Genomic DNA, 25,299 nt, shown 5'->3' with positions numbered 1-25,299 from the left:
CTTGCGAACTGGACCAAGCCATTAAGTAACCCCCACATCCCCAAGAAGATCGAGTCCCAGTACCGGATCCATGGGGACCCAGAGCTGATGCGCACTCAGTTGCCTCACGACTCTGGAGTTGTGGATCTGGCCCTAAAGAAGGCTAAGAGTTCTAGGGAGCATGCTTCGGCGCCCCCGGGCAAAGACTCTAGAACCTTAGACTCCTTTGGGAGGAAGGCCTACCATTCCTCTATGCTCGTGGCCAAAATCCAGTCTTACCAGCTCTACACGAGCATACACATGCGGAACAATGTGCGGCAGTTGGCGGGCTTGGTTGATGCTCTCCCCCCTGAGCAAGCCAAGCCTTTTCAGGAGGTGGTCAGGCAGCTGAAGGCGTGCAGAAAATTCCTGGCCAGAGGGGTGTATGACACCTTTGATGTTGCGTCCAGGGCCGCTGCTCAAGGTGTGGTGATGCGCAGGCTCTCATGGCTGCGTGCCTCCGACCTGGAAAATAGACTCCAGCAGCGGATTGCGGACTCGCCTTGCCGTGCGGACAATATTTTTGGAGAGAAAGTCGAGCAGGTGGTAGAGCATCTCCACCAGCGGGATACCGCATTCGACAAGTTCTCCCGCCGGCAGCCTTCAGCATCTACCTCTACAGGTAGAAGATTTTTTGGGGGAAGGAGGACTGTTCCCTACTCTTCTGGCAAGCGTAGGTACAACCCTCCTTCTCGACAGCCTGCGGCCCAGGCTAAGCCCCAGCGCGTTCGCTCTCGTCAGCAGCGTGCGCCTCAGCAAGGCCCCGCGGCTCCCCAGCAAAAGCAAGGGGCGAGCTTTTGACTGGCTCCAGCAGAGCATAGCCGACATCCAAGTGTCAGTGCCGGGCGACCTGCCGGTCGGGGGGAGGTTGAAAGCTTTTCACCAAAGGTGGCCTCTCATAACCTCCGATCAGTGGGTTCTGCAAATAGTCCGGCAAGGATACACCCTCAATTTGGCCTCAAAACCTCCAAATTGTCCACCGGGAGCTCAGTCCTACAGCTTCCAGCACAAGCAGGTACTTGCAGAGGAACTCTCCGCCCTTCTCAGCGCCAATGCGGTCGAGCCCGTGCCATCCGGGCAAGAAGGGCTGGGATTCTATTCCAGGTACTTCCTTGTGGAAAAGAAAACAGGGGGGATGCGTCCCATCCTAGACCTAAGGGCCCTGAACAAATATCTCGTAAAAGAAAAGTTCAGGATGCTTTCCCTGGGCACCCTTCTCCCCATGATTCAGCAAAACGATTGGCTGTGCTCTCTGGACTTGAAGGATGCCTACACACACATCCCGATACTGCCAGCTCACAGACAGTATCTGCGATTTCAGTTGGGCACACGCCACTTCCAGTACTGTGTGCTACCCTTTGGGCTCGCCTCTGCGCCCAGGGTGTTCACAAAGTGCCTAGCTGTAGTAGCAGCAGCACTTCGCAGGCTGGGGGTGCATGTGTTCCCATATCTCGACGATTGGCTGGTGAAGAACACATCCGAGGCAGGAGCCCTGCAGTCCATGCAGATGACTATTCGCCTCCTGGAGCTACTGGGGTTTGTGATAAATTATCCAAAGTCCCATCTTCTCCCAGTGCAGAAACTCGAATTCATAGGAGCTCTGCTGGATTCTCGGACGGCTCGCGCCTATCTCCCAGAGACGAGGGCCAACAACTTGTTGTCCCTCGTCTCGCGGGTGCGAGCGTCCCAGCAGATCACAGCTCGGCAGATGTTGAGATTGCTGGGCCACATGGCCTCCACAGTTCATGTGACTCCTATGGCCCGTCTTCACATGAGATCTGCTCAATGGACCCTAGCCTCCCAGTGGTATCAGGCTGCTGGGGGTCTAGAAGACGTGATCCACCTGTCCACGAGTTTTCTCGAATCCCTGTATTGGTGGACAATCTGGTCCAATTTGACTCTGGGACGTCCTTTCCAAATTCCTCAGCCACAAAAAGTGCTGACCACGGATGCGTCTCTCCTGGGATGGGGAGCTTATGTCGATGGGCTTCACACCCAAGGAAGCTGGTCCCTCCAGGAACGCGGTCTACAGATCAATCTCCTGGAGTTGCGAGCGATCTGGAACGCTCTGAAGGCTTTCAGAGATCGGCTGTCCCATCAAATTATCCAAATTCAGACAGACAACCAGGTTGCCATGTACTATGTCAACAAGCAGGGGGGCACCGGATCTCGCCCCCTGTGTCAGGAAGCCGTCAGCATGTGGCTCTGGGCTCGCCGTCTCGGCATGGTGCTCCAAGCCACATATCTGGCAGGCGTAAACAACGGTCTGGCCGACAGACTGAGCAGGATTATGCAACCTCACGAGTGGTCGCTCAACTCCAGTGTGGTGCGCCAGATCTTCCAAGCGTGGGGCACCCCCTTGGTGGATCTCTTCGCATCTCGAGTGAACCACAAAGTCCCTCAGTTCTGTTCCAGGCTTCAGGCCCCCGGCAGACTGGCATCGGATGCCTTCCTCCTGGATTGGGGGGAGGGCCTGCTGTATGCTTATCCTCCCATTCCTCTGGTGGGGAAGACTTTGTTGAAACTCAAGCAAGACCGAGGCACCATGATTCTGATTGCTCCTTTTTGGCCGCGTCAGATCTGGTTCCCTCTTCTTCTGGAGTTATCCTCCGAAGAACCGTGGAGATTGGAGTGTTTTCCGACCCTCATCACGCAGAACGAAGGGGCTCTTCTGCATCCCAGCCTCCGGTCCCTGGCTCTCACGGCCTGGATGTTGAGAGCGTAGACTTTGCCTCTTTGGGTCTGTCAGAGGGTGTCTCCCGCGTCTTGCTTGCTTCCAGGAAAGATTCCACCAAGAGGAGTTACTTCTTTCTGTGGAGGAGGTTTGCCGTCTGGTGTGACAGCAAGGCCCTAGCTCCTCGCTCTTGTCCTACACAGACCCTGCTTGAATACCTTCTGCACTTGTCTGAGTCTGGTCTCAAGACCAACTCTGTAAGAGTTCACCTTAGCGCAATCAGTGCATACCATTACCATGTGGAAGGTAAGCCGATCTCAGGACAGCCTTTAGTTGTTCGCTTCATGAGAGGTTTGCTTTTGTCAAAGCCCCCTGTCAAGCCTCCTACAGTGTCATGGGATCTCAATGTCGTTCTCACCCAGCTGATGAAACCTCCTTTTGAGCCACTGAATTCCTGCCATCTGAAGTACTTGACCTGGAAGGTCATTTTCTTGGTGGCAGTTACTTCAGCTCGTAGAGTCAGTGAGCTTCAGGCCCTGGTAGCCCAGGCCCCTTACACCAAATTTCATCATAACAGAGTAGTCCTCCGCACTCACCCTAAGTTCTTGCCAAAGGTCGTGTCGGAGTTCCATCTGAACCAGTCAATTGTCTTGCCAACATTCTTTCCCCGTCCTCATTCCTGCCCTGCTGAACGTCAGCTGCACACATTGGACTGCAAGAGAGCATTGGCCTTCTACCTGGAGCAGACACAGCCCCACAGACAGTCCGCCCAATTGTTTGTTTCTTTTGATCCCAATAGGAGGGGAGTGGCTGTAGGGAAACGCACCATATCCAATTGGCTAGCAGATTGCATTTCCTTCACTTACGCCCAGGCGGGGCTGGCTCTTGAGGGTCATGTCACGGCTCATAATGTTAGAGCCATGGCTGCGTCGGTAGCCCACTTGAAGTCAGCCTCCATTGAAGAAATTTGCAAAGCTGCGACGTGGTCATCTGTCCACACATTCACATCTCATTACTGCCTGCAGCAGGATACCCGACGCGACAGTCGGTTCGGGCAGTCAGTTCTTCAGAACCTGTTTGGGCTTTAGGATCCAACTCCACCCCCCCGAGGGCCCTGTTTGTTCTGTTCCAGGCTGCACTCTCAGTTAGTTGGTAAATTTTTTTAGGTCAATCTCAGTTATGTCCTCGCCGTTGCGAGGCCCAATTGACCATGGTTGTTGTTTTGAGTGAGCCTGGGGGCTAGGGATACCCCATCAGTGAGAACAAGCAGCCTGCTTGTCCTCGGAGAAAGCGAATGCTACATACCTGTAGAAGGTATTCTCCGAGGACAGCAGGCTGATTGTTCTCACAAACCCGCCCGCCTCCCCTTTGGAGTTGTGTCTTCCCTTGTTTCTCTTTTGCTACAATACGAGACTGGCCGGCTCGAGCCGGTTTCGGGCGGGAAGACGGCCGCGCATGCGCGCGGGCGCGCGAGGGCTAGCAAAGGACTTTGCTAGGAAGATTCCGATTGGAGGGGCTGCCGTGGACGTCACCCATCAGTGAGAACAATCAGCTTGCTGTCCTCGGAGAATACCTTCTACAGGTATGTAGCATTCGCTTTACTTCAGGTCAGTTACAGTCACTGGCTGGAATTTGTCTCAACTTTGAGCTGAGACCCATTGGAGGTATTAAAAAAAAATGAAGAGGAGCGGCCATTTTGGGGTCAGCTTTGCATCAAAAGTTGCATTAGTGCAGCAGTAAAGTCTTCTTATTCTTCTGTTCTCCTCTCTGATGGTTAGTTGAAATAGGGTATGAAAGCTTGGTTTCCTCTCTCACACATAGCAGGGCAAGGGCAGTTCTGATGCTCTGCTGTGTTTATTTGACAGCAGCTAACCTCTTGTGCATATTGGAGCCTCGCTCTCTCTTTCTTTTCCCATTCCCCCTACTGCCAGGGAAGAGTGAGGGGAACAGCCTAGAGATTCAAGCCCCTGCTATGGCCAGGTATGGCATCCTGAACTGTCCTGAGTCAGCTTAAGACTTGTGTAAAGAAAAAAAATGGTGCTTTTATTTTCTGTCTGTTGCCTTCCTTAGCCTTGTGCTGTGCTGTGCTGTGGTGTGGAATGATCTGCAGGCTGCTCTTGGCAATCTTTGTGGTTCTGGGGTATCATTCTGGGTCAAGTGGAGGAGGAGAGAGAAGTTTTTGAACCTAGATACAGGGGCCTAAGAGTGGGAAGGTTCTCCATTGAGTAATACGAGGACACTACTTGGCTTAGGGATCTGGTATTCCCTAAGAGCATCTCATATTTATGCCATTATGGAGGCTTTGACTCAGGTAGGAAACTCTGTCTGGCCTCCATAGTCCAAGCCTGAGGTTTTAGTTTTTTATTCTGGTGTGGGGAGTTACATTGGATCAGTAGGGTAAGCCTTTTTGAACAGGTTGGTTTTTAGTGATTTCCTGAAGTTTAGATGGTCATGGATTGTTTTCACAGCTTTTGGGAGTGTGTTCCATAGCTGTGTGCTTATATAAGAGAAGCTAGATGCGTAGGTTGTTTTGTATTTGAGTCCTTTGCAATTTGGGTAATGAAGGTTTAGGTATGTTCATGGTTGGTAGGTCTATAAGGTCTGTCATGTATCCTGGGACAACGCTGTAGATGATTTTGTGGCCCAGGGTGCAGATTTTGAAGATGATCCGTTCTTTAATTGGGAGCCAGTGCAGCTTTTCTGGGAGGGGTTTGGCGCTTTCGAATCTTGTTTTACCAAATATCAGCCTGGCTGATATGTTTTGTGCGGTCTGGAGTTTCTTTGTGGGCTGTTCTTTACATAGTAACGTAGTAGATGACGGCAGAAAAAGACCTGCACGGTCCATCCAGTCTGCCCAACAAGATAAACTCACATGTGCTACTTTTTGTGCATACTTTACCTTGATTTGTACCTGTCCTTTTCAGGGCACAGACCGTATAAGTCTGCCCAGCACTATCCCCGCCTCCCAACCACCAGCCCCACCTCCCACCACCGGTTCTGGCACAGACCGTATAAGTCTGCATAGATCCCGCATAGATTCCGTTGCAGTAATCTGCATGGCTTAGAACCATTGATTGTACTAGGTTTTGAAATATTTCCCTCGGGAAGAACGGTTTTACGCGTTTAAGTTTCCACACTGAGTAGAACATTTTCTTTTTTATGGAGTTTACTTGGCTCTCAAGAGTAAGGTTGCGGTCAATTGTGATGCAGAGTATTTTTAGGCTGTCTGAGATAGGGAGGTTGTGTTCTGGGGTGTTTATGGTTGTGGGTTTGTATTTGTTGTGTTGAGATGAAAGGATGAGGCAGTGTGTTGTTTCAGTTGGAATGAGTTTGCCCATGAGTCCATGATGTTCAAGCCTGCCTTGATTTCATTGGTTATTTCTGTCAAATCATGTCTGAAGAGAATGTAGATTGTGACATTGTCTGCATAGATGAACGGGTTGAGGCCTTGATTGGATAAGGACTTTGCCAGTGGGATCATCATTATGTTGAAGAGTATTGGTGATAATGGTGATCCTTGAGGTACTTCGCAGGCTGCTTTCCACGGTGGTGATGTGTTTGAGTTTGATTTATCTTGGTATGTTCTGGTGGTTTGAAAACCCTTGATCCAATTAAGTATTTTTCCACCAATCCCGAAGTGGTCAAGGAGTCTTATTAGTATATTGTGATTTACCATGTCGAATTGGAGGAGAAGTATGCTTTTACCTGTAGCTATTTCCTGCTTGAATTTGGCCAGGAGAGTGACTAGGACAGTTTCAGTACTGTGGTAGGGGCGGAATCCTGATTGTGATTCGTGTATTATAGAGAACTTGTCCATGTAGTCAGTAAACTGTTTGGTCACCATGCTCTCCATCAGTTTAACTGCTAGTGGGATAGATGCAACTGGTCGGTAGTTGGCAAGTTCAGATGTTTTTTCTTGGTATCTTTTGGGATTGGGGTGAGCAGGATTTTGCCATATTCCTCAGGGAAATGACCTTGTTGAAGCATGTAATTTAGGTGGGATGTGAGGTCTGTTGTGAAACGGTCAGGGACGGATTTTAGTAGGTAGCTGGGGCAAGTGTCTAAGAGGCTTGGCAACAGGTCATTCTAAGCCTTCCTGGGGATTCAGTTGGAGTCCTGTGCCTACCCAACCCTTACAAGCTAGCCATTAGTTTGCTGGCAAGAAGGCTTTCTTGGGTCCTGGCTTTGGGTGTCCATGGGAGAAGGTTCCTTCACATATCCCTGTTATCAGGTTGCTCAGGTTGAAGAGGAGCACTAGCTATCTTCCTTTGGTGGAGCCATATCCAAGCTCTGCTTCTGCAGCATGTCCACTGTTAGGCTTAATGGCACTGGTGAGATTCCCTTGTATGGGGCTTTGTACAGCCACGAGTCTTCTGAGTATGGATTTTGAGTGTCGGTCTGGTCTGAGCCCAAGTTCTGTGGCATTCAGTGTTTTCACCTTCTATTTCTATGCTTGTGCGGTACAGCATTTTCGAAGTGCTGCGCACAAACTTAATTTCCCTGCCTATGTTGGGACCATGGTTTTCACCTTGAAGTTGTTTGTGTGATAACTTCTCCCAGTTTGCAAATGTGTGGGAGTTCATTCAGGTTCTTAGAGATGCCTTTTCTCTTATAATTGCTCCTTAGGTAGTCTCTTATTTGTTTTTGGCTCAGGAGGGTGAACGGAGAGAAGAGCCGTTTCCTAGTGAACCCACATTCCTGCTCAGTTTGGCTTGGGGAAATGGGTTCATCAATATATGCTGCTCCATGTTAGCATACAGTTCTGGATAAATGTCAGCCAGGTCTACCTTTCTGGTGTGCTGTGGCATGATGGTGTCTAAGGGGTTTCTTTTTTCCTCTTGCTGCAGGCCTAAGACCTTTGGTATATCCCACTCGTGGACTGGTGTAATAGGATGAAATGTGAATTTTTTTTTTTTTAATCTGTTAATTTCATTTCTTTGAGTCTTAGTAGACCAGTTCAGGACATCCCTGCCCTCCTTTTGAAAACTGATTTGAGATTCTTCATGAAAGATATAAACAGGATGGAGTCGGTCCAGATTGCGACTACGAAATTAGTAAGTGGTCTTGAATACAAAAATTATAGGGGCAGGCTTATGAACCTCAACATGTATACGCAGGAAGAGAGGAGACATGATAGAAACGTTTAAATATCTCAAGGGCATTTATGTACAGGAAGAGAGCCTTTTCCAAATGAAGGAGAGCTCTGGAATGAGGGGGCATATGACAAAGTTAAGAGGGAATAGGCTTAGGAGTAACCTAAGGAAGTATTATTTCACAGAAAGGGTGGTGGAGGCGTGGAGTTTATTTATTTATTGATTGCATTTGTATCCCACATTATCCCACCTCTTTGCAGGCTCAGTGTGGCTTACAATTCATCGTGAATATTGGAAATAGAAAAGAATATACATTTGGTTTATAGAGGGTTTGGGTTACATGGTGGTAAGTACATGGTTGTATTACAGCAAAAGACGTTATAAGACATTCTTATCTACAGTATATTAAAGATTGTGCAGTTACACGTGTTGATCTTTGTGATATATCTTCTCAAAGAAATAAGTTTTTAGTAGTTTGCGGAAATTGGCCAGTTCATGGACCGTTTTCAGGTTGCGTGGTAGTGCGTTCCATAGCTGTGTACTCATATAGGAAAAGGTAGATGCATGCAACAATTTGTATTTCAGACCTTTACAATTGGGAGGGTGAAGATTGAGGAATGTGCGAGAAGATTTTATTGCGTTCCTGTGTGGTAATTCTATTAGGTCTGACATGTAAGCTGGGGCATCTCCATGGATGATCTTGTGGACTAAGGTACAAAGTTTGAACGTGATGCGTTCTTTAAGTGGGAGCCAGTGTAGTTTTTCTCGTAGTGGTGTCGCGCATTCATTTTTTTTATTTGCCGAATATTAATCTGGCTGCTGTGTTCTGGGCTGTCTGGAGTAGAGAGCTGCACGGGGACGGGGTTCGCAGGAATCCCGCAGAACCCGCGGGGTTCCCGCGGGGATGGAAGCAGTTCTGCGGGCTTCCCGTGGAAGTGTAAGCTGCACCTGCACCAGCCTCTCATCTACCAAATACCAATTTCTTTGAGTGCTGTCTCCTCCTCCTCCTCTTCTTCCTTGCTCAGCATAAATGTGGAAAGTCTTCCATTAAGGAGGTGGTAGAGTCACAAATGATGACGGCATTCAAAAAGGCGTGGGATGAACACAAAGGATCTCTAATTAGAAAATGGAAGTTATATAAAAGCTAACCTTAAATGGCTGCATGTGTGTGGATGTGTCAAGTGATGCTTAGATGGTGACTCTGGCTGTGATGAACTAGGGCTGATACCTGGCAGACTTGTATGGTCTGTGTCTCATACATGGCAATCTGGTGTAGGATGGGCTGGAAATGGCTTAGACAGCAACTTCAGTGGCTGGAACATGAGGACAGTTCTGGACAGACTTTTACGGTCTGTGTCCCACAAATGAGAACATGAATAGGCTGGAGTGGGCTTCGATGGCAACTCCAGCAGTTGGAACATAAGGATGGGGCCAGATAGACTTCTGTGGTCTTTGTTCCAGAAACACGAAAGAAAGACCATAATCAAGTACATAATATCACACTCGTTGATTTAATGATGAATTGATCATGAGTCTGACTATTGGGCAGAGTGGATGGACCATTCAGGTCTATTTGCTGTCACTTACTATGTTACTTTTAATCCTCTTTGCTCCCAGACTGGTGCACAGACCTCAGTTCTGACACAGGCACAAGAATCAGATGTCACCTGACGTACTGGCGCGTGCATGTGGTGACCTCTCAGCACACACTGCCAGTGAATCAGAGACAAATCTTACATGTGCGCACCAGAGTGTTCCAAGTTCCAACTTCCATTCCTTCCTTGCCTACAGTGCTGTGGCTCAAATCCAGAGAGAGACTGAGGGAGCTGACTGGAATTTTCTTTTATGTACCATTAAATTCTTACGGGGATGGGTGGAGATGGGTTAAATTCTTGCTGGGACGGGTGGGGACGGATTGGGATGGTTTAAATTTTTGCGGGGATGGGTATGATTCCAGTGGGGACGGGTAAGATTCCAACAGGGACGGGCAGGGATGGGTAAGATTTCTGTCCCCGTGCAACTCTCTAGTCTGGAGTTTTTTAAGTATTTGCTCTTTGCAACCAGCGTATAGTGAATTACAATAGTCCAGGTGACTGAGTACTAGTGATTGTACTAGATTGCGGAAGACGGACCTTGGAAAAAATGGTTTGATTCTTTTTAGTTTCCACATTGAGTGAAACATCTTCTTGGTTATGTTTGTAGCATGATTCTCAAGTGTTAGGTGTCGATCAATGGTGACTCCAAGAAATTTTAGGGTGTCCAAAATTGGTAGGTTTAGGTTAGGTGTGTTGATGGTGGTGAATTTATTCTTATTGTATTGCGAAGTAAGTACAAGGCATTGGGTTTTTTCTGCGTTACGTTTCAGCTGAAATGCGTCTGCCCAGGAGTTCATAATGTGTAGGCTATGCTTGATTTCGTTGGAGATTTCCCTTAGATCTTGTTTGAATGGGATAAAGATCATTACATCATCAGCATATATGTGTGGGTTCAAGTTCTGATTCGATAATAGTCTGGCCAAGGGTGTCATCATTAGGTTGAATATGGTTGGTGAGAGAGGGGATCCCTGTGGAACACCACATTCGGGTGTCCATGTAGCTGATGTAGCCGAATTTGATGTCACTTGATAAGAGCGTGTAGTTAGGAACCCCTTAAACCAGTTGAGAACGTTGCCTCTGATGCCGAAGTATTCGAGGATGTGTAGTAAAATTCCATGGTCAACCATATCAAATGCGCTTGACATGTCAAATTGTAACAGTAGTATATTGTTCCCGTTTGCTATCAGTTGTTTGAGTTTTGTCATGAGTGTAACTAATACAGTTTCAGTGCTGTGATTGGCGCGGAATCCTGACTGGGAATCATGTAATATTGAGAACTTGTTTAGATATTCTGTGAGTTGTTTGGTCACCATACTTTCTGTTATTTTGGTGATTAAGGGAATGGATGCTACTGGTCTGTAGTTCGTTATTTCGTTGGCATTTTTCTTTGCATCTTTGGGTATGGGGGTGAGTAGAATGTTATCTTTCTCCATTGGGAAGAGTCCGTTTTGTAGCATAAAGTTTTTCGTGGTTTGTTAGGTCTGTTATGAATTGTTGAGGAGCTGACTTCATGAGGTTGTTTGGGCAGATGTCTAGTTTGCAATAAGATTTGGCGAATCTTTTAAGTGTTTGTGAGATGAGGTCTTCTGGTAGTATTGTGAATTCAGTCCAGATCCTGTCTGTTGGGTAAACTCCAGGGTCTGGGTCTAGACATTCTAAGAGTGCAGTGTAGTCGGTGGGGCTGACGGGTATTTTGAGTCACAGTTGTATGATTTTCTCCTTTAAGTACTTCGCCAAGTCGTCAGCTCCTGGTGTGTCTTTGCTGTTGTTAGTGACTGGGGTAGTATCTAGTAATTTATTCATGAGTTGGAAGAGTTTGTGTGTGTCTTTGTAATTTGGGCCAATTTCAGTTTTGTAGTATTGTCTTTTGGTTTGTCTTATTGTATATTTATATTTCCTTCGAAGTTGCTTCCAAGCGTTGAGAGTAGGATCATCTTTCTTTTTATCCTATGCGCGTTCTAGTTTCCTAACTTGTGTTTTAAGTTTTTTCAATTCTTCATTGAACCATGGTATTGAGTTCTTTCTGTGCGAGGTTCTGGTTTGGATTGGGGCAATGTTGTCTAGTATTAATTTACATCTGTTATCCCATTCTGAGAGGAATTGGATTGTGTCTGTCTTTGTTGTCCTTCCGTCGATGTAGATTTGTTGCCAGAACTTATCCGGATCTATTTTACCTCTTGTGGTGTAGGTTTTTCGTTTTTGTTTGTTGGGTAAGTCTTTCATTCTCCATAAGAGGGTGATATGTGCTTTGTAATGGTCTGACCACAATATAGGTGACCAATTAGTGTTTGTTAATGTAAAATTTGCGTCGTGGTCAAATTTGTGTGTTATGATGTCTAATGTGTGGCCTTTTTCATGTGTTGCTTGCGTGTTTTGTCCTTGTAGGTTCCATAGTTGTAGGAACTCTTTACAGTCTTGGGTATTTGTTATGGTGAGATCTTCCATGTGTAGGTTTATATCTCCTATTATGATGAGGTTAGAGGAGGAGATGCAGGTGTTCGAGATAAAGTCCATGAAGTATGTTTGGCAGTCTCACCAGTTGCCTGGTAGTCTGTAAAATATAACTGCGTTAAGGTTCTCCTGCAGGTTTGGGTGGCTAATTCTTATGGAAGCGATTTCAAGTTGTGGCAGTATGGATTCAGCTGTGTTTGTAATGTTGAACTCCGATTTGTATATTGTGGCTATTCCTCCTCCTCTTCTTCCGTTTCTTGTCCAGTGTGTAATTTTGTATCCTGGTGGGCATAGTTCTAAGATTATAGAGTCTTGAAGGTTGTGGACCCAGGTTTCCGTGATGAATAGGAGGTCAAGGTTATCTGCAGTGATCCAGTCTGTTATGGTCTCTGTTTTGCTTACCACTGATCTGGCATTTACGTATCCCATTTGGATTAAATGGTAAGGTTCTGTTCGGGGCGTTGATGTTTTAATTTTTATTAGTTGCCTGTTTTCCTGATGTCTACTTTTGTTGTGTCCTTTCTTCCCTTTTTGTTGGTTATTTCCATATGTAGTTGTTTTTCCTTTTAATTGATTGTTATTCTTTTGTTCTGGTGGGTTATGCGTAATTTGTCTGTAGGGTGTGTGTGTTGTCGGTAAATTGGTGTTCGAGTTAGGAATAGTCCATGCGTAGTATATTAAGGGAAGGAAGTAGATTATCATAATCAGTTTGTTGGTGTTCATGTTGGCTGCTGTTCTGAGATCTGTGATATGTATTTAGATGTATGTAACAGGTAACAGATCGTGCCTCCTTATGATGTTATTAGATGTCTAGCAGTCATTTATAAGACATTTATAAGATGGACATATAAGAGCATTTAGAAGCAAAGCAATATGAGAGGCTTTTAGCATGTGTTTGAAGGCAGTAATGCAGTTAAGACATTTATGCTAGCATTTAAATAATTAAGTATAGCAGTCAATTATAATACAAGGCACTTAAAGGCATTTAGAGGTAAGGCAGCTAGAAGCAAGGCTTGTAAGATCTTAAGGTGCATTTAGCAGTAACAGTGCAATTAAAACATTTATGCTAGTTAGATTCTAGAAAGTTTCTTGCTACAATGTTTCTGCAACCAGTAATTTGATTAAAGCATCTATGCTTACAGTTTATCACTAGAGTTTCTTGCTATAATGTTATGGCAGGTAATCAAACAAAGGGTTAACCTGAACAGGCAGAGGTCTGAGGGTGCGTTCCACCGTCTGCTCTCTAGCCCAGGTCCGTACTTGTTCGCTTCTCTGCTCATACGAGTGGGATTAAGTCCAGAACTTTTCAGGCAGGGTCCCGTCCTGTCCTGTGCAGGTTCGCTGCTGGTGTTGTTTGTCAGCCGAGGTTTGCGTTAGCGCCGAGCAGTCGTGTTCGGTGCGATTGACGTGGTCCGGGCATAGGCTGCTTTGGGCTTTGTGTCGTGGTGGGAAGCTACGCCCAGTCGGATCCCCTGGCAATTTCGCTCTAGTTGGGAGGTTTTTTTGGTCCTGTGTGTGATCGACCGTGCCACTCACCTTCCTTTTGAGAGTAATCCGACGGCACTTGCGACTTGCGCCTCTCAGTCGCAGTGAAGTTCCGAGTATTCTCTTGCTCACGACACGCTACAAGGCTCCTATAACTCTCCGGCTCACTAGCTGTGATCCGGAGCCAGGGAGGGCAAGCCTCGTGGCGGTCTCCCGCAAGGCACGCTGCGAAGCTCCGATAGCTCTTCAGCCCACAAAACTCTGATCCGGAGCCAGGGAGGGCAAACCTTGCGGCGGTCTCCCGCAAGGCCGTCAGTTAATCAGCATAGCTATGCCTCGGTCCGGTCGGGGATGCCATGAGGTAGGCCGATAATCACGGTTTCTTCGTTTCTTTCGTTTTCTCACGCTGGAGCTCAATAGGGCCTTCCTGGTTTGTGTCGTGATCGCTAGGCAACCGGTGTTCGCGTTTGCAGCTGGTTTATCACCCGCGCTAGGGCTTAATAAGATCTTTCTGATTCGCGTTTTACCGCGAGGCAGACCAATAGTTGTGGTTTGCCTCGGGTCATTCGCCCGTCGCCGGGGTTTATTAGGTCCGCTGGTATTCCACCAGTCGGCTTCTGTTTGGTTCCAGTCCAATTGAGGATGGTCCAAGATGGCTCAAGTAGTTCTGTTCCCTCAAGACCTCGGAGACCTTGGAGCTAGCTTACCGGAGCTCCTTACCTGTCGGCCATCTTAGCTCACAAAGTCTATGGCCTCCCGGTGGAGGTGGTGGAGTCGAGGACTGTTCCAGAATTTAAAAAGGCATGGGATAATCGTGTGGGATCGCTTAGGAACAGGAAGAATTAGGAGTTACAGAGGATGGGCAGACTGGATGGGTCATCTAACCTTTATCTGCCGTCATGTTTCTCTGTTTCATTTGCCATCTGAAAGAGTCTTACTGGCTTATCCAGCTATTGGTCCCAAGGGGGCAAAAAGCTGAGATATGGAGGTGTATTTTCAGAGCATTTAGACTTACAAAGTTACATGGAGGGGCATTTTCGAAATTCTGAACAGGAAAGGTCATTTTCAAAAAAGAAAAACATCTATCTTTTTTTTCGAAAATACTTTGGACGTTTTGTATTTTGGACGTTTTGTGATTTGGATGGTGTTCTTTTTTTTTGGTCCATTTTCGAAAAAAAAAAAATCAAGGCATTGGGATGTAGGAAGAGCCAGCATTTTTAGTCTGGTCCCCCTGACTTCCCAGGACAGCAATTGGGCACCCTAGGGGGCACTGCAGTGGACTTCATTAACTGCTCCCAGGTGCACATCAGACCATTGCACTACCCCCAACTGTACACCACTACCATAGCCCTTACGGGTGAAGGGGGCACCTATATCTGGGTACAGTGGATTTCTGGTGAATTTTGGAGGGCTCACAGTTTTCTCCACAAATGTAACAGGTAGGGGGAGGTAGGAGCCTGAGTCCACCAGTCTGCGGTGCACTAGACTACTTCAGGGACCTGCATGCTGTTCTAATGGACCTGAGTATAACATCTGAGGCTGGCATAGAGGTTGGTAAGTAATGTTTTTCATCACATTTTTGGGGTGTGGGAGGGGGTTAGTGACCACTGGGGGAATAAGGGGAGGTCATTCCTGATTCCCTCCAGTGGTCATCTGGTTATTTAGGACACCTTTTTATGCCTTATTCATAATAAAAACAGGTCTAGCTCAAAACATCTAAGTTTTAGTCCTGGACGGTTTTGTTTTAGTCCATTATGGCTGAAAATGTCTACATCTTAGAAATGCCAAAGTCCCACCTTGAACACATCCCTGGCACGCCCCCTTGAGATTTAGATGCACTTCTGACGAACTTCAGAGAAAAATGTCTAAAAAGAGGTTTCGAAAATATTGATTTGGACGTTTTTGTGAGAAAAACATTCAAATGCAGACTTGTCACTTTTTGGACGTTTTTCTCTTTTGAAAATGAGCCTGATAGTAACTTATGGAACTTTGTAAGTCTATTTGCTTTGAAAATGAGCCCCATGGTCATATAAGGTAGTAAATATAGTAAAGCTAAAATGTAGTAAATTTAAAACGAATCGGAGAAAATTTTTCTTCACTCAACGTGTAATTAAACTCTGGAATTCGTTGCCAGAGAATGTGGTAAATGCGGTTAGCTTAGCAGAGTTTTAAAAAGGTTTGGACGGCTTCCTAAAGGAAAAGTCCATAGACCATTATTAAATGGACTAGGGGAAAATCCACTATTTCTGGGATATGCAGTATAAAATATTTTGTACTGTTTTGGGATCTTGCCAGGTATTTGTGACCTGGATTGGCCACTGTTGGAATGAGGATGCTACTACTACTACTAGTTATCATTTCTATAGTGCTACAAGGCATACGCAGCGCTGTATACCATACACAAAAAGACAGTCCCTGCTCAAAGAGCTTACAATCTAGATAAGACAGGCAGACAGACAGAACAATTAAGGGTAAGGGAATAAAGAGGTGAGGATAAAAAGGACAGGGCAAGTGAGCACTGGTTAGGAGTCAAAAGCAGTAGTAAAGAGGTGGGCTTTAAGTTTGGACTTGAAAATAGCCAAAGAGGAGGCTAGACGTATAGGCTCGGGAAGTTTTTTCCAGGCTGGATGCTGGGCTTGATGGACCTTTGGTCTTTCCCAGTATGGCAATACTTATGTACTTATGACCTATAATGTAGATTTTTAATGTTGATATCTAATGGGGGTTGGTAAGATTGATTTATAAAGTCCATCTATAAATTATTTTATTATGTTAATCCATATTAATCTATCATCTTGATCCATATAGTAGATCTTTAAGATTATTCCATAAGGTTGATCTATAATGTAGTTCAAATGTTTCAGATTTCCTTGGCATGGTATAATAACAAGTTCTAGGGCTGCACTAACTCTTATCTTAGTGGTGATGTCATTGAATTGTTGGTGCTCTCTGCCTCCACTTGCTGTTTGGGGGGACATAAACCACTCATCCGAATTGGTCTAGCAGGACTCAAGGAAAGGAAATAAACAAGAACAAATTTCACCTTATTCATGTGGTGCCATATCAAATGTATAATTATCTTTTGAAATTTTTAATCTGAACAATTTCAAGACCTTGTATTCAATGGTCCACCTTACAAGTGTAAGTTGGTTGAAATATACACATAAAAATATTTGTATAACTTTTATGGATATTTTGTTTTTGATGTGTTGATCTCAATGTCTATTGTCTGATCTTTCCATATTTGGTCATGTTCTCTGATCTTTTGTAATCTAGCCTATCTGTCCTTTCTCTCTCTCTCTCTCCCCTCCCCCCAACCAGAGAGAGAAATTCAGGAGAAATTGGACAATGTGCTGAAACAGCTTGATACTCTCAGTCCTCATACTGGGCAGTTCAGTGAAGAAGGGGTTTTTCTGCGTAGCAAGGAGGCAGCTGCTGCCCTGTAAGAACAAAGCATATTCAGTTATCATCCTATTTGTATGATGTCTTGTACTCTCACAAAAAATAATGATGGCCTCAGAGTTCCCAGGTATGATCATTTTTGGGTTCAGAAGTAGGATGAATAGGCTACACAAGTAGGTGACATCATCCAATAGCACCAACATGAACCAGCTCTCTTAGAGATCAGAAAAACTAGTTTTTTTCTGATAGAGTTCTCCGAAGACAAACAGAGTTCTAAAATCCTCACATATGGGTGATGTCATCCGATGGAGCTCTATGCAGAAGCTTTGCCTTGGCACTGAAGTATAGAGCTTTTGAGACATCTTAGCTATATATGTGTGCCCTTTCCTGCCTGGAACCACATTAGAGTTAAATATTTCCTCAGAGCTGATCAGTTCCTTTTTATTTTACTGTCTTCTCAGTGTGTTTTTATTTCCATTTAACTAAATATTTTGTGTAGCTTCCTGTCACAGTCATTTGGTACTCTTCACAATTGCTTCCTTAGTTAGGTTTTCAGTTATTTTGAAGTTTACTTGATGTTAGCTTGGTGTAATCCTCTTAGTCCTCAAGCAGCCGATACGGTACTTTTTCATCATTGAGTCATTTGATTCCTCTGCAGCTATTTTTTTTCTGGATAGTATGTCTTAAAAGAAAGCCCCCAGCAGCTTCAAGAAGTGCTCCCAATGCAACAAAACTATATCCATCTCATTGTACGCTGTGTTCACAAATGTCAAAGAGAGGGATTAATGATTGAGAGTGCAAGAACATTTGTGACACAGATAAGACCAGTCCATCGATGTCAGCATTGTTTTTTTGGGGGGTCCTGGAGCTGCATCACTGCATTGACAGTGTCTCAATCACTCTTGATACTGAGCATCAGTTGGCGCCGCCATTGTGATTGGTCATGGTTCAGTTTCTGCCCAAAGATTAAGAATTCTTCCTCATCATAATGGCAAAGTTTTTATATTTTTGTTTGGAAAAATTTGCCGTTTCCTGGGCCGACACGGACGTCGACCCACGTGTGAGAACAATCAGCCTGCTGTCCTTGGAGAATACTGCTACAAGTAAGTATCTTCGCTATCTCTGCTGATGAGGCTTGTTGGAGTGCATACAAATAAATAAAAAAGAGAAAAAATATTTCTTTATATTAACAATTTTCTGGATGGCCATGTATGAATAAAACTCTGATTCCAGAAGAAGCCTAAAGTTATAATTCAAAGTCTGAAAAAGGAAAAAGACACTCAAAAATTAATTAGGTCACATAGCTCCACTGTACTGGCTATGTCATTCTTGGGACACTCGTGCACAGGTTCCGTCATACTTTCTTAAAGCAAGCAGGGGAAAACCACCATTTTTTTCAAAGTTGGTGTGTGAACAACAGTATGCAAAATCGCTGTGAACAAAAGATAAAACAAGCCGTATGAGACTGGTGGCTGAGCAACAAATCATGCAATTGTTTCCCCTTAGTTGTTCCTAAAGTACTTCTATCTACAGTCAGAAAGGGTAGAAAACTAATGCACCCTATAAAACTAAGCCGGAACAGAGCCCGTACTCCCCTTAGTAGGAGGTGAAGTGGTCGTTCCCTGTTGCAGATGTCCTACTGGACTGCTACCTGTGTCAGATAATTTTGGGGAAATAGATGTACTGTCATCAAGTGAAATAGGCTTGTAACCTTCAGCAACTTCTAGTACCTCTGTCAGAGCAGGGTACAACCCTGGCTTTCAGGGAGCACTGTTTGCTGAAGGGTTGTAAGGGGGTGGTTTATTTCCCATTAGCTTATCAGACTCCTGCTGCCACAAATTAAACACTTTCAAATGATCTACTAATGATATTCCCTTTTTATGTTCCTTCAGCAAGTTAAGAAGGTGGAGCAAATCACTAGGTAACACACTACCTGTCTTATTCCATTGAAAGAAAAAAATCCCTTTCACTTCGCTTAACCCATTTCTCACTGTACTTGATAATATCCTTCTGTTCCTCTGGATTTGCTACACAAACTGTCTCTAATGGGGAAGTCATACTGATAAACTTCTAGTTGACAATTTTATAACAAAAATGCAAGAATATACTTCACTAGAGAAAAGCAGCAAAGCAATAAAGAGACACCAGCATAATTACATGCACTTATACCAAACATAATATATATCACACTTACCCAGGAAAGACAGAAATATTTAAAAAATACTCGTGTCCCACTTCCCTTCAATTGTCTTTTTTTCTTCATAATATTTCTCTTAAAGCGTTCTCGGACAGAATTCTCAAAAACAACAACATTAACCTTTTCACAATACTCAACCTTTTACTTATCTAAACTCCTAAACCCCTCTTGTCAGTTAAAGGACTGACTGGGGACGTTCACCCATCAAGTTACCTTGAGGACGAAGATCACCCACATGAGACAAAGCACCCTCAACTGGCCTCACACGGGGCACCAATTGCATTCCTGTATTTGCCTCAGAAAGGCGTAACCTTCTGGAGGTCTCCTGTAGGGTGGACCCTCAAGAAATCTTCTTCCCCCCCCCCCCCCCCCCCACCAGGCAGAACCCCAGGCAAGAAAAACTCTGGCTACTAAATAAGTATTAGACGTCTTTCTTCTATGTTTGTGCAGCGCTGCATACGCCTTGTAGCGCTATAGAAATGCTAAATAGTAGTAGTAGTAGTAATTCAGATTGTCAAAGATGCCAATAAGTAATTATTGAAATATTAACAAATAAAAGCCCAATAGAGGTTAATATGTAGCAAATAAAAACAGAGTTTTCCCTGGGAGCTGTCAAATATGTCCACCTGCTAGTGTAGACACAGTGAGGCTCCCCATCCTCAATTCTTTTTCCTCTTATATACCTTTCTTTCTTTAGTATCTTAATTACCCTTTCTACTTAATGAATATGCATCTTTCCAGAACATTCTATTTCATCCTGTTCCAGCACTTTCTACCATCTTCCAACTCCTATCATTTATTCCCTAATTGCATGGATAGTTAGGGCCTGTCATATACATAAGCATGTGTTTTTATTAGATAATGGTTTGACCTATGCCCTTGTTTGTTATGCATAGTCATTATGCTAATGCCCCCACCCTCTTGCTGAATCTACAGTTTCATCCACACCTACTTACTTCTCCTTTTGATTGTTTATCTGGATACTATAGGTGTCCTTAGCCATATGAGTCTCTGGCTTTTAGTTGCTTATCACAAGTTAGCATAGGCCAAATGTCAAACCACAAATTTCTACAGCCTTGGAAGGGTAGTTACCAGAAAAAATACATTTCTAGCTGTCTTGTAATTCCAGGTCTGCTCCCAGCTCAAGAAAAGCAAAACAGCTATATTAAAAATGAGAACTAGAAATATGGATGGTTTGCACCTTGCCATGGCCTCTGTGATATACATTAAGGAAGGGCAGTGCTGTGAAACTTGTCCTTGGTTGCCTGTATTCTAGAAGACCAGAACCCCCACCAAGAGACTCGTTGGAGTTGAAAATGGGTACCTGCTAAGACCTTGAGAAAGGAGCAGGATTTAAATGTTGCTGTTAATCGCTTGAGCTGTATTGAGAAGCCAACCTGCGGGCTGGAAATTGGGGAGTCTCGCCGCAACCCGGGCTTAAGGATAGAACGCTGTCTGCCCACAGCTGGTGATTCCTTCCAGGGTGAATCATGAAAGGTTTGGACAGTTAATACCGATCCATTTCTCCATTGATGGTGATTTATACCTTGGAGAAGGTGATTGTGGAGTACCAACTGGTTGCAGGCCAGGCGAAAGGAGTTGTTCATGAGTGCACAGCCCAATAAGGAAAGACTTAATTGCTCTTGTAACTGCATAAGATTGTGAATAATTACCATCATAGCTGTGTGCTGAGGATTCCTATAACTATTTGTGCAGAGTTTCAATTAAGTAAAGTTCACTTACTTTTTCTTGACTTTTGGTTACTGTGTGGTTCCTATGTGTGACCTGGAGGGGACAGTAAAGTGAGTATTAAGCACTTAGTCTCCCGAAGCCAAGAATAACTCAAGGAGCCCATCCCCTGAGATTGGACCTGCTGCTGGGTGAGAGGAGCGGGTTACACTTACAAAACATTCAACTAAACTGTCCTATTGTTTGATCCTAATAGAATAAGAAAAGCAGTGGCTACTGTAAGGTCTCCACCACCGGGAGACTCTTGGAAAAGTCTCCTGCACCGGGAGACCCTTGAGTCCCTCAGCCCTTTAGCTGAGCTGTGTGCTGTATTCCACTGCTAAAGAGCACACAGCACTCCACAAGGTCAGATCATTATACTTTATTGTAATCCCTTTGTGTCAACTGTTCCTCCAAAGGTAGTTCCCACCACAGCATTTCTCAAGAAACAAAGCAGTTCAACAGCATAGTATTAAAAAAAAAAAAGGGTTCCAAAATCTCGACAGTTCATATAAAGCAGTTATGCAAAGCAATTCTTCAAACAAAGTAGCTCAAAAAGGGCTGAAACTCCCAGCAGTTCATGTATAGCAGGTGTGCAAAGTAATTATCCAAACACGGTAGTTCCAGAAAGGGTTCAAACCCTCCCCAGCAGTTCATGTCAGCAGTTAGACAAAACAATTCCCCAAACACAGCACTTCAGAAAGGGTTCAAACTCCCAGCAGTTAATGTATAGCAGTTATGCCCAAAAACACCACTCCTTCTCTCTCCCTTTCAAAAGAAATCAACCTAGGGAGAGTGGCAAGGGGTCCCCCCCAACCAGGCCAGCATTATACCCTGACTACCACCCGCATGACCCTTCCGTGGTAAACCTGTTTTTTTCAGCTCCCCTCGTGGGATAGCCACCTTTTCCCTTCTTCTACCAGGCTCTTCTCCCGAGCAGCCCTCTCCTGTTTCACCTCCTTTCCTTCCAGTTTAGTCAGAGCAGCCATCTCCATCAGCTCCTCTTGCTCTAGTTCATCCCCCTTTTCTTCCCCTTCCCAGTCCATAGGTTCCTCCCCACACCCATTGCTCAGCTGCTCTCCATTTGCTTGATTGAGCAGGTTCAGAACTCCTTCCCTCATCCTGGCTCTCTGGGACAGGTTTTTCCAGCTCCCTTCTCCTGACCTCCTCTGGGGGCTGTTGGGGATTGAAGTTCCTGTTTCTAACATGGGACCTACTCAGGGGCTGCTGGGAATTGTAGTCTTTTCCTTTTCTCCAATCCCCCAGGGGGAAAGACTCCTTCCTTTCTCTACCCAGTCTCCCTCCCTCTCGAGCCTCCTCGTTCCTCCATGTGCCTTCATTCTCTCTCTCACCCTCATATTCCTCACACTACATATACTCTACTGCAGTGTATCGGAATTGCAACTAATTGATGCAGTGAAAACATGTAGTCAGGACCATAGCAACATGTTTTGCCCATCACTACTCCTTTTTCATTGATGAAATATGTAAAGCTGTAACATGATCTTCTATTCACACCTTTACATCTCACTACTGTCTGAACAGAATGCCATGAAAGGACAGTGCTTTCAGGCAAGCAGTTCTACAAGGTCTTTTTAATTTATGGCAAATTCCCACAATTATATGCTGATTCAAATTGACCCAGCAATCCAAGAGCTAAATGAAAGTAGGCAACATAAGAATAACTATTCTGGATCAGACCAATGGTCCACCTAGCCCAGTATCCTGCTTTCAACAGTGGCAATTTCAGGTCACAAGTTCCTGACAGAATCCCAAATAGTAGCAAGATTCATGTACTGATCCTAGGGACAAGCAGTGGTTTTCCCTATGTCTATCTGAACAGCAGCCTATGGACTTTTCCTCCAGGAACTTGTCCAAACTTTTTTAAAATCCAGATATACTAAAAGCTGATAGCACATCTTCTGGCAACGAGTTCCAGAGTTTAACTATTCAATGACTGAAAAAAATGTTTCCTCTGTTCATTTTAAAAGTAGTGCCATGTAACTTCCTTGGGTGCCCCCTAATCTTTGTATATTTTGAAAGAGTAAGAAATCAATTCACATTTACCGGTTCTACACCAGTCAGTATTTTGTAGACCTCTATCATATCCCCTCAGCCATCTTTTTTCCAAGCTGAAAAGTCCTAACCTCTTAAGCCTTAACTCATATGAGAGGTGTTCCAACCCCTTAATCATTTTGGTCACCCTTCTTTGAACCTTTCTAAATCTGCTATATCTTTTTAAAAATACGGCGACCAGAATTGCACACAATACACAAGGTGTGGTTGCACCATGGAGCGATAAAGAGGCATTATAATATTTTGTCTTATTTTCAATCCCTTTCTTAATAATTCCTAGCATTCTGTTTGCTTTTTTGGCTGCTGTCACACACTGAGCAGAAGACTTCACAGTACTGTCCATATTGACACCTAGATCTTTTTCTTGCATGCTGACTTCTATGCAGGTTACAAGGATCATTCTATTAGTAAAATCTTTGCTTCCTACTCCGCACATTTGTATGCTGAGCCTCCAGATGAGGGTTTGTCTGTGAGTTCATATCTTGTGGGGTTGTCACTCCCTTCTTTACAGTAATTGGAGTTGTCTTGTTTGAACCAAAATAGAGGAGGAGTGAGGAGCCATTAGTCAGAGCCCACTGATGAAGATGCCAGGATCCAATGGATACCGAGTGGAGTTCTATAAGCTTATGAGACATGAAGTGGTAGTTCCCTTACTATAATGTTTAATGTCATGATTGATGTGGAGGTGTCCCCACCTTCTCTTAACCTGGTTCAAATCATAGTGCTTCCGAAATGGGAAAGGATTCTTTACTCTGAATCTTATAGGCCAATATCATTGTTAAACCATGAGGCAAAATTACTGGCAGAGATTATGGTGAATAGACTGGTGAGAGTCCTGCGGACTTTGCTTTACGAGTCTCAGGTTGGTTTTGTTAAGGGAGGTCTATCACCAAAATCTTAGGAAGATCTTGATTTCATTAGAGCAGAGCGCATCCCTCTTAAGTTGCAACACCAAGAAGTCGTTCGGGTAAGATGGGATTTTTTTATATGCAACTTTGGAGAAATATAGATTTACGGTGGAACTTTAGCTCTATGCTTAAAGCTTTTTATTCCTCTCAGTAGACTTCTGTGTCTGTTAACTGTTGTAAATCTACCCTTTCCCAATTCTACGGAGTACCAGGCAGGATTGCCCACTCTCCCCCCTGCTTTTGTTTTTCTACATTGGACCCTCTGTTGTGATATCTCCATGATAGATTGAATATTTGTGGAATTCAGGTCGGTTCAATTTGTTTCAAGGTGGTATCTTTGCATATGATATCTTGGTACACATCCTGCACCCTAGGGGAATCCCTTGCGGCACTGTTGGAACATTTTCATGAATATGGAGATTATGCAGAGTTTAAATTAAATTTTCATAAGTTGAAGGCGCTGCTGTCGTCACCGTTTTGGGGGATTGTTTCCCTTTACAGTTAGCAGAGACCTCTTTCAAATATCTGGGCATCCTATTCCTTTTAGATGTGTCAACTTTATATTCTATTTGCCATTACGGCATAATGTAAGCCACATTGAGCCTGCAAACTGGTGGGAAAATGTGGGATACAAATGCTACAAATAAATAAATTTCCATGATGTTGGAGGCTACTCGTAAGCAACTGAACAGTTGGAAGGATTTGCCAGTTTCCCTCTTGGGGAGAATCCACCTTATTCACATGGTCATATTTCCTAGGTGGCTTTATTTATTACAGACACTCCCTATCAGCTTAAAAAGAAAAATATTAGATGGTCTTTAGAGGCTACTGGGTGGGTAGGAAATCTAAAATGCATTTTTCTCTTTTGCTAGGAAATTGGGCTAGAGGAGGCCTTGATCTGGATTTTAGATGGTATAATAAGGCATGCCTTTAATGTTATTTGAGAGATTGGCTCTGCTTGAAACATTATTTTACCCCATTGAAGTTTGAGCAAGCGTTTTTTTGTCCCTTATAACTATTTGTATCTACTTTATGCTCCAGTAGCTCGGATTCCTGTGCATTTGAGGTGGAATGTGCTTCTTAAGCCAGTGCAGGAAGTATGGAGTGTGTTGATCAAGTTGCTGGTGGGGGGGTCCTAAATTCACAGATTAGCTTCCATTAGAGTAAATGGGGACTTTGAGCCTGGGATGAATAATGCAGTTTTTCTAGACTGGGAAAGATGAGGAATAGATAGCTTGGAGCACATTTTAGCGGCTGAGGAGGTGTCCTCCCCTTTGTGGATCTTCAACAACGTGTGGTAGTTAGTTGGGAACATAGATTTGCATACTGCCAAATTAAGCATTATGTTGCTTCTCTGGCAAGTGGTGCAATTAGAAAAGGAATGGGGGTCAAATTGAGAGAATTTTTTCATAATATCTCAGTGCAAGGTATCTCAATTTCTGGTATACATAAAACCCTTCAGCTGGTAGTGCAGGGGAATGATCTAGGGGAGTTGAAACATAAATAGGCTCGTGAGGGTCATCTTGCTGCTACGGAGCCGGAGCTGTTGTGCAGGAGGCAGCACAGGCATAGCCGCGGACACCCTTTGGGTGTGTGACATCATGGAGCAGTCCTAAGAAGAGCTTCTTTAGTAGACGTCCTGCCACGAATCCCTGGGATCAACTTGCTGCTA

General features: G+C 44.5%; 1 protein-coding gene across 1 annotated transcript in view; it reads left to right on the top strand.

The window, feature by feature from the left end:
* The window catches only part of LOC115462003 (synaptonemal complex central element protein 1-like), a 178,326-nt gene that overhangs the window by 104,185 nt on the left and 48,842 nt on the right, over nt 1-25,299 (top strand). Inside the window, exon 10 of the mRNA XM_030192050.1 lies at nt 16,638-16,758. Within this exon, the coding sequence (XP_030047910.1) occupies nt 16,638-16,758 (121 nt within the window). The remainder of the gene's footprint in view (nt 1-16,637; nt 16,759-25,299) is intronic.

This window comes from Microcaecilia unicolor, chromosome 2, assembly GCF_901765095.1.
Source record: "Microcaecilia unicolor chromosome 2, aMicUni1.1, whole genome shotgun sequence".
Lineage (NCBI taxonomy): Eukaryota > Metazoa > Chordata > Amphibia > Gymnophiona > Siphonopidae > Microcaecilia > Microcaecilia unicolor.
This window is presented reverse-complemented; position numbering and strand designations above follow the sequence as displayed.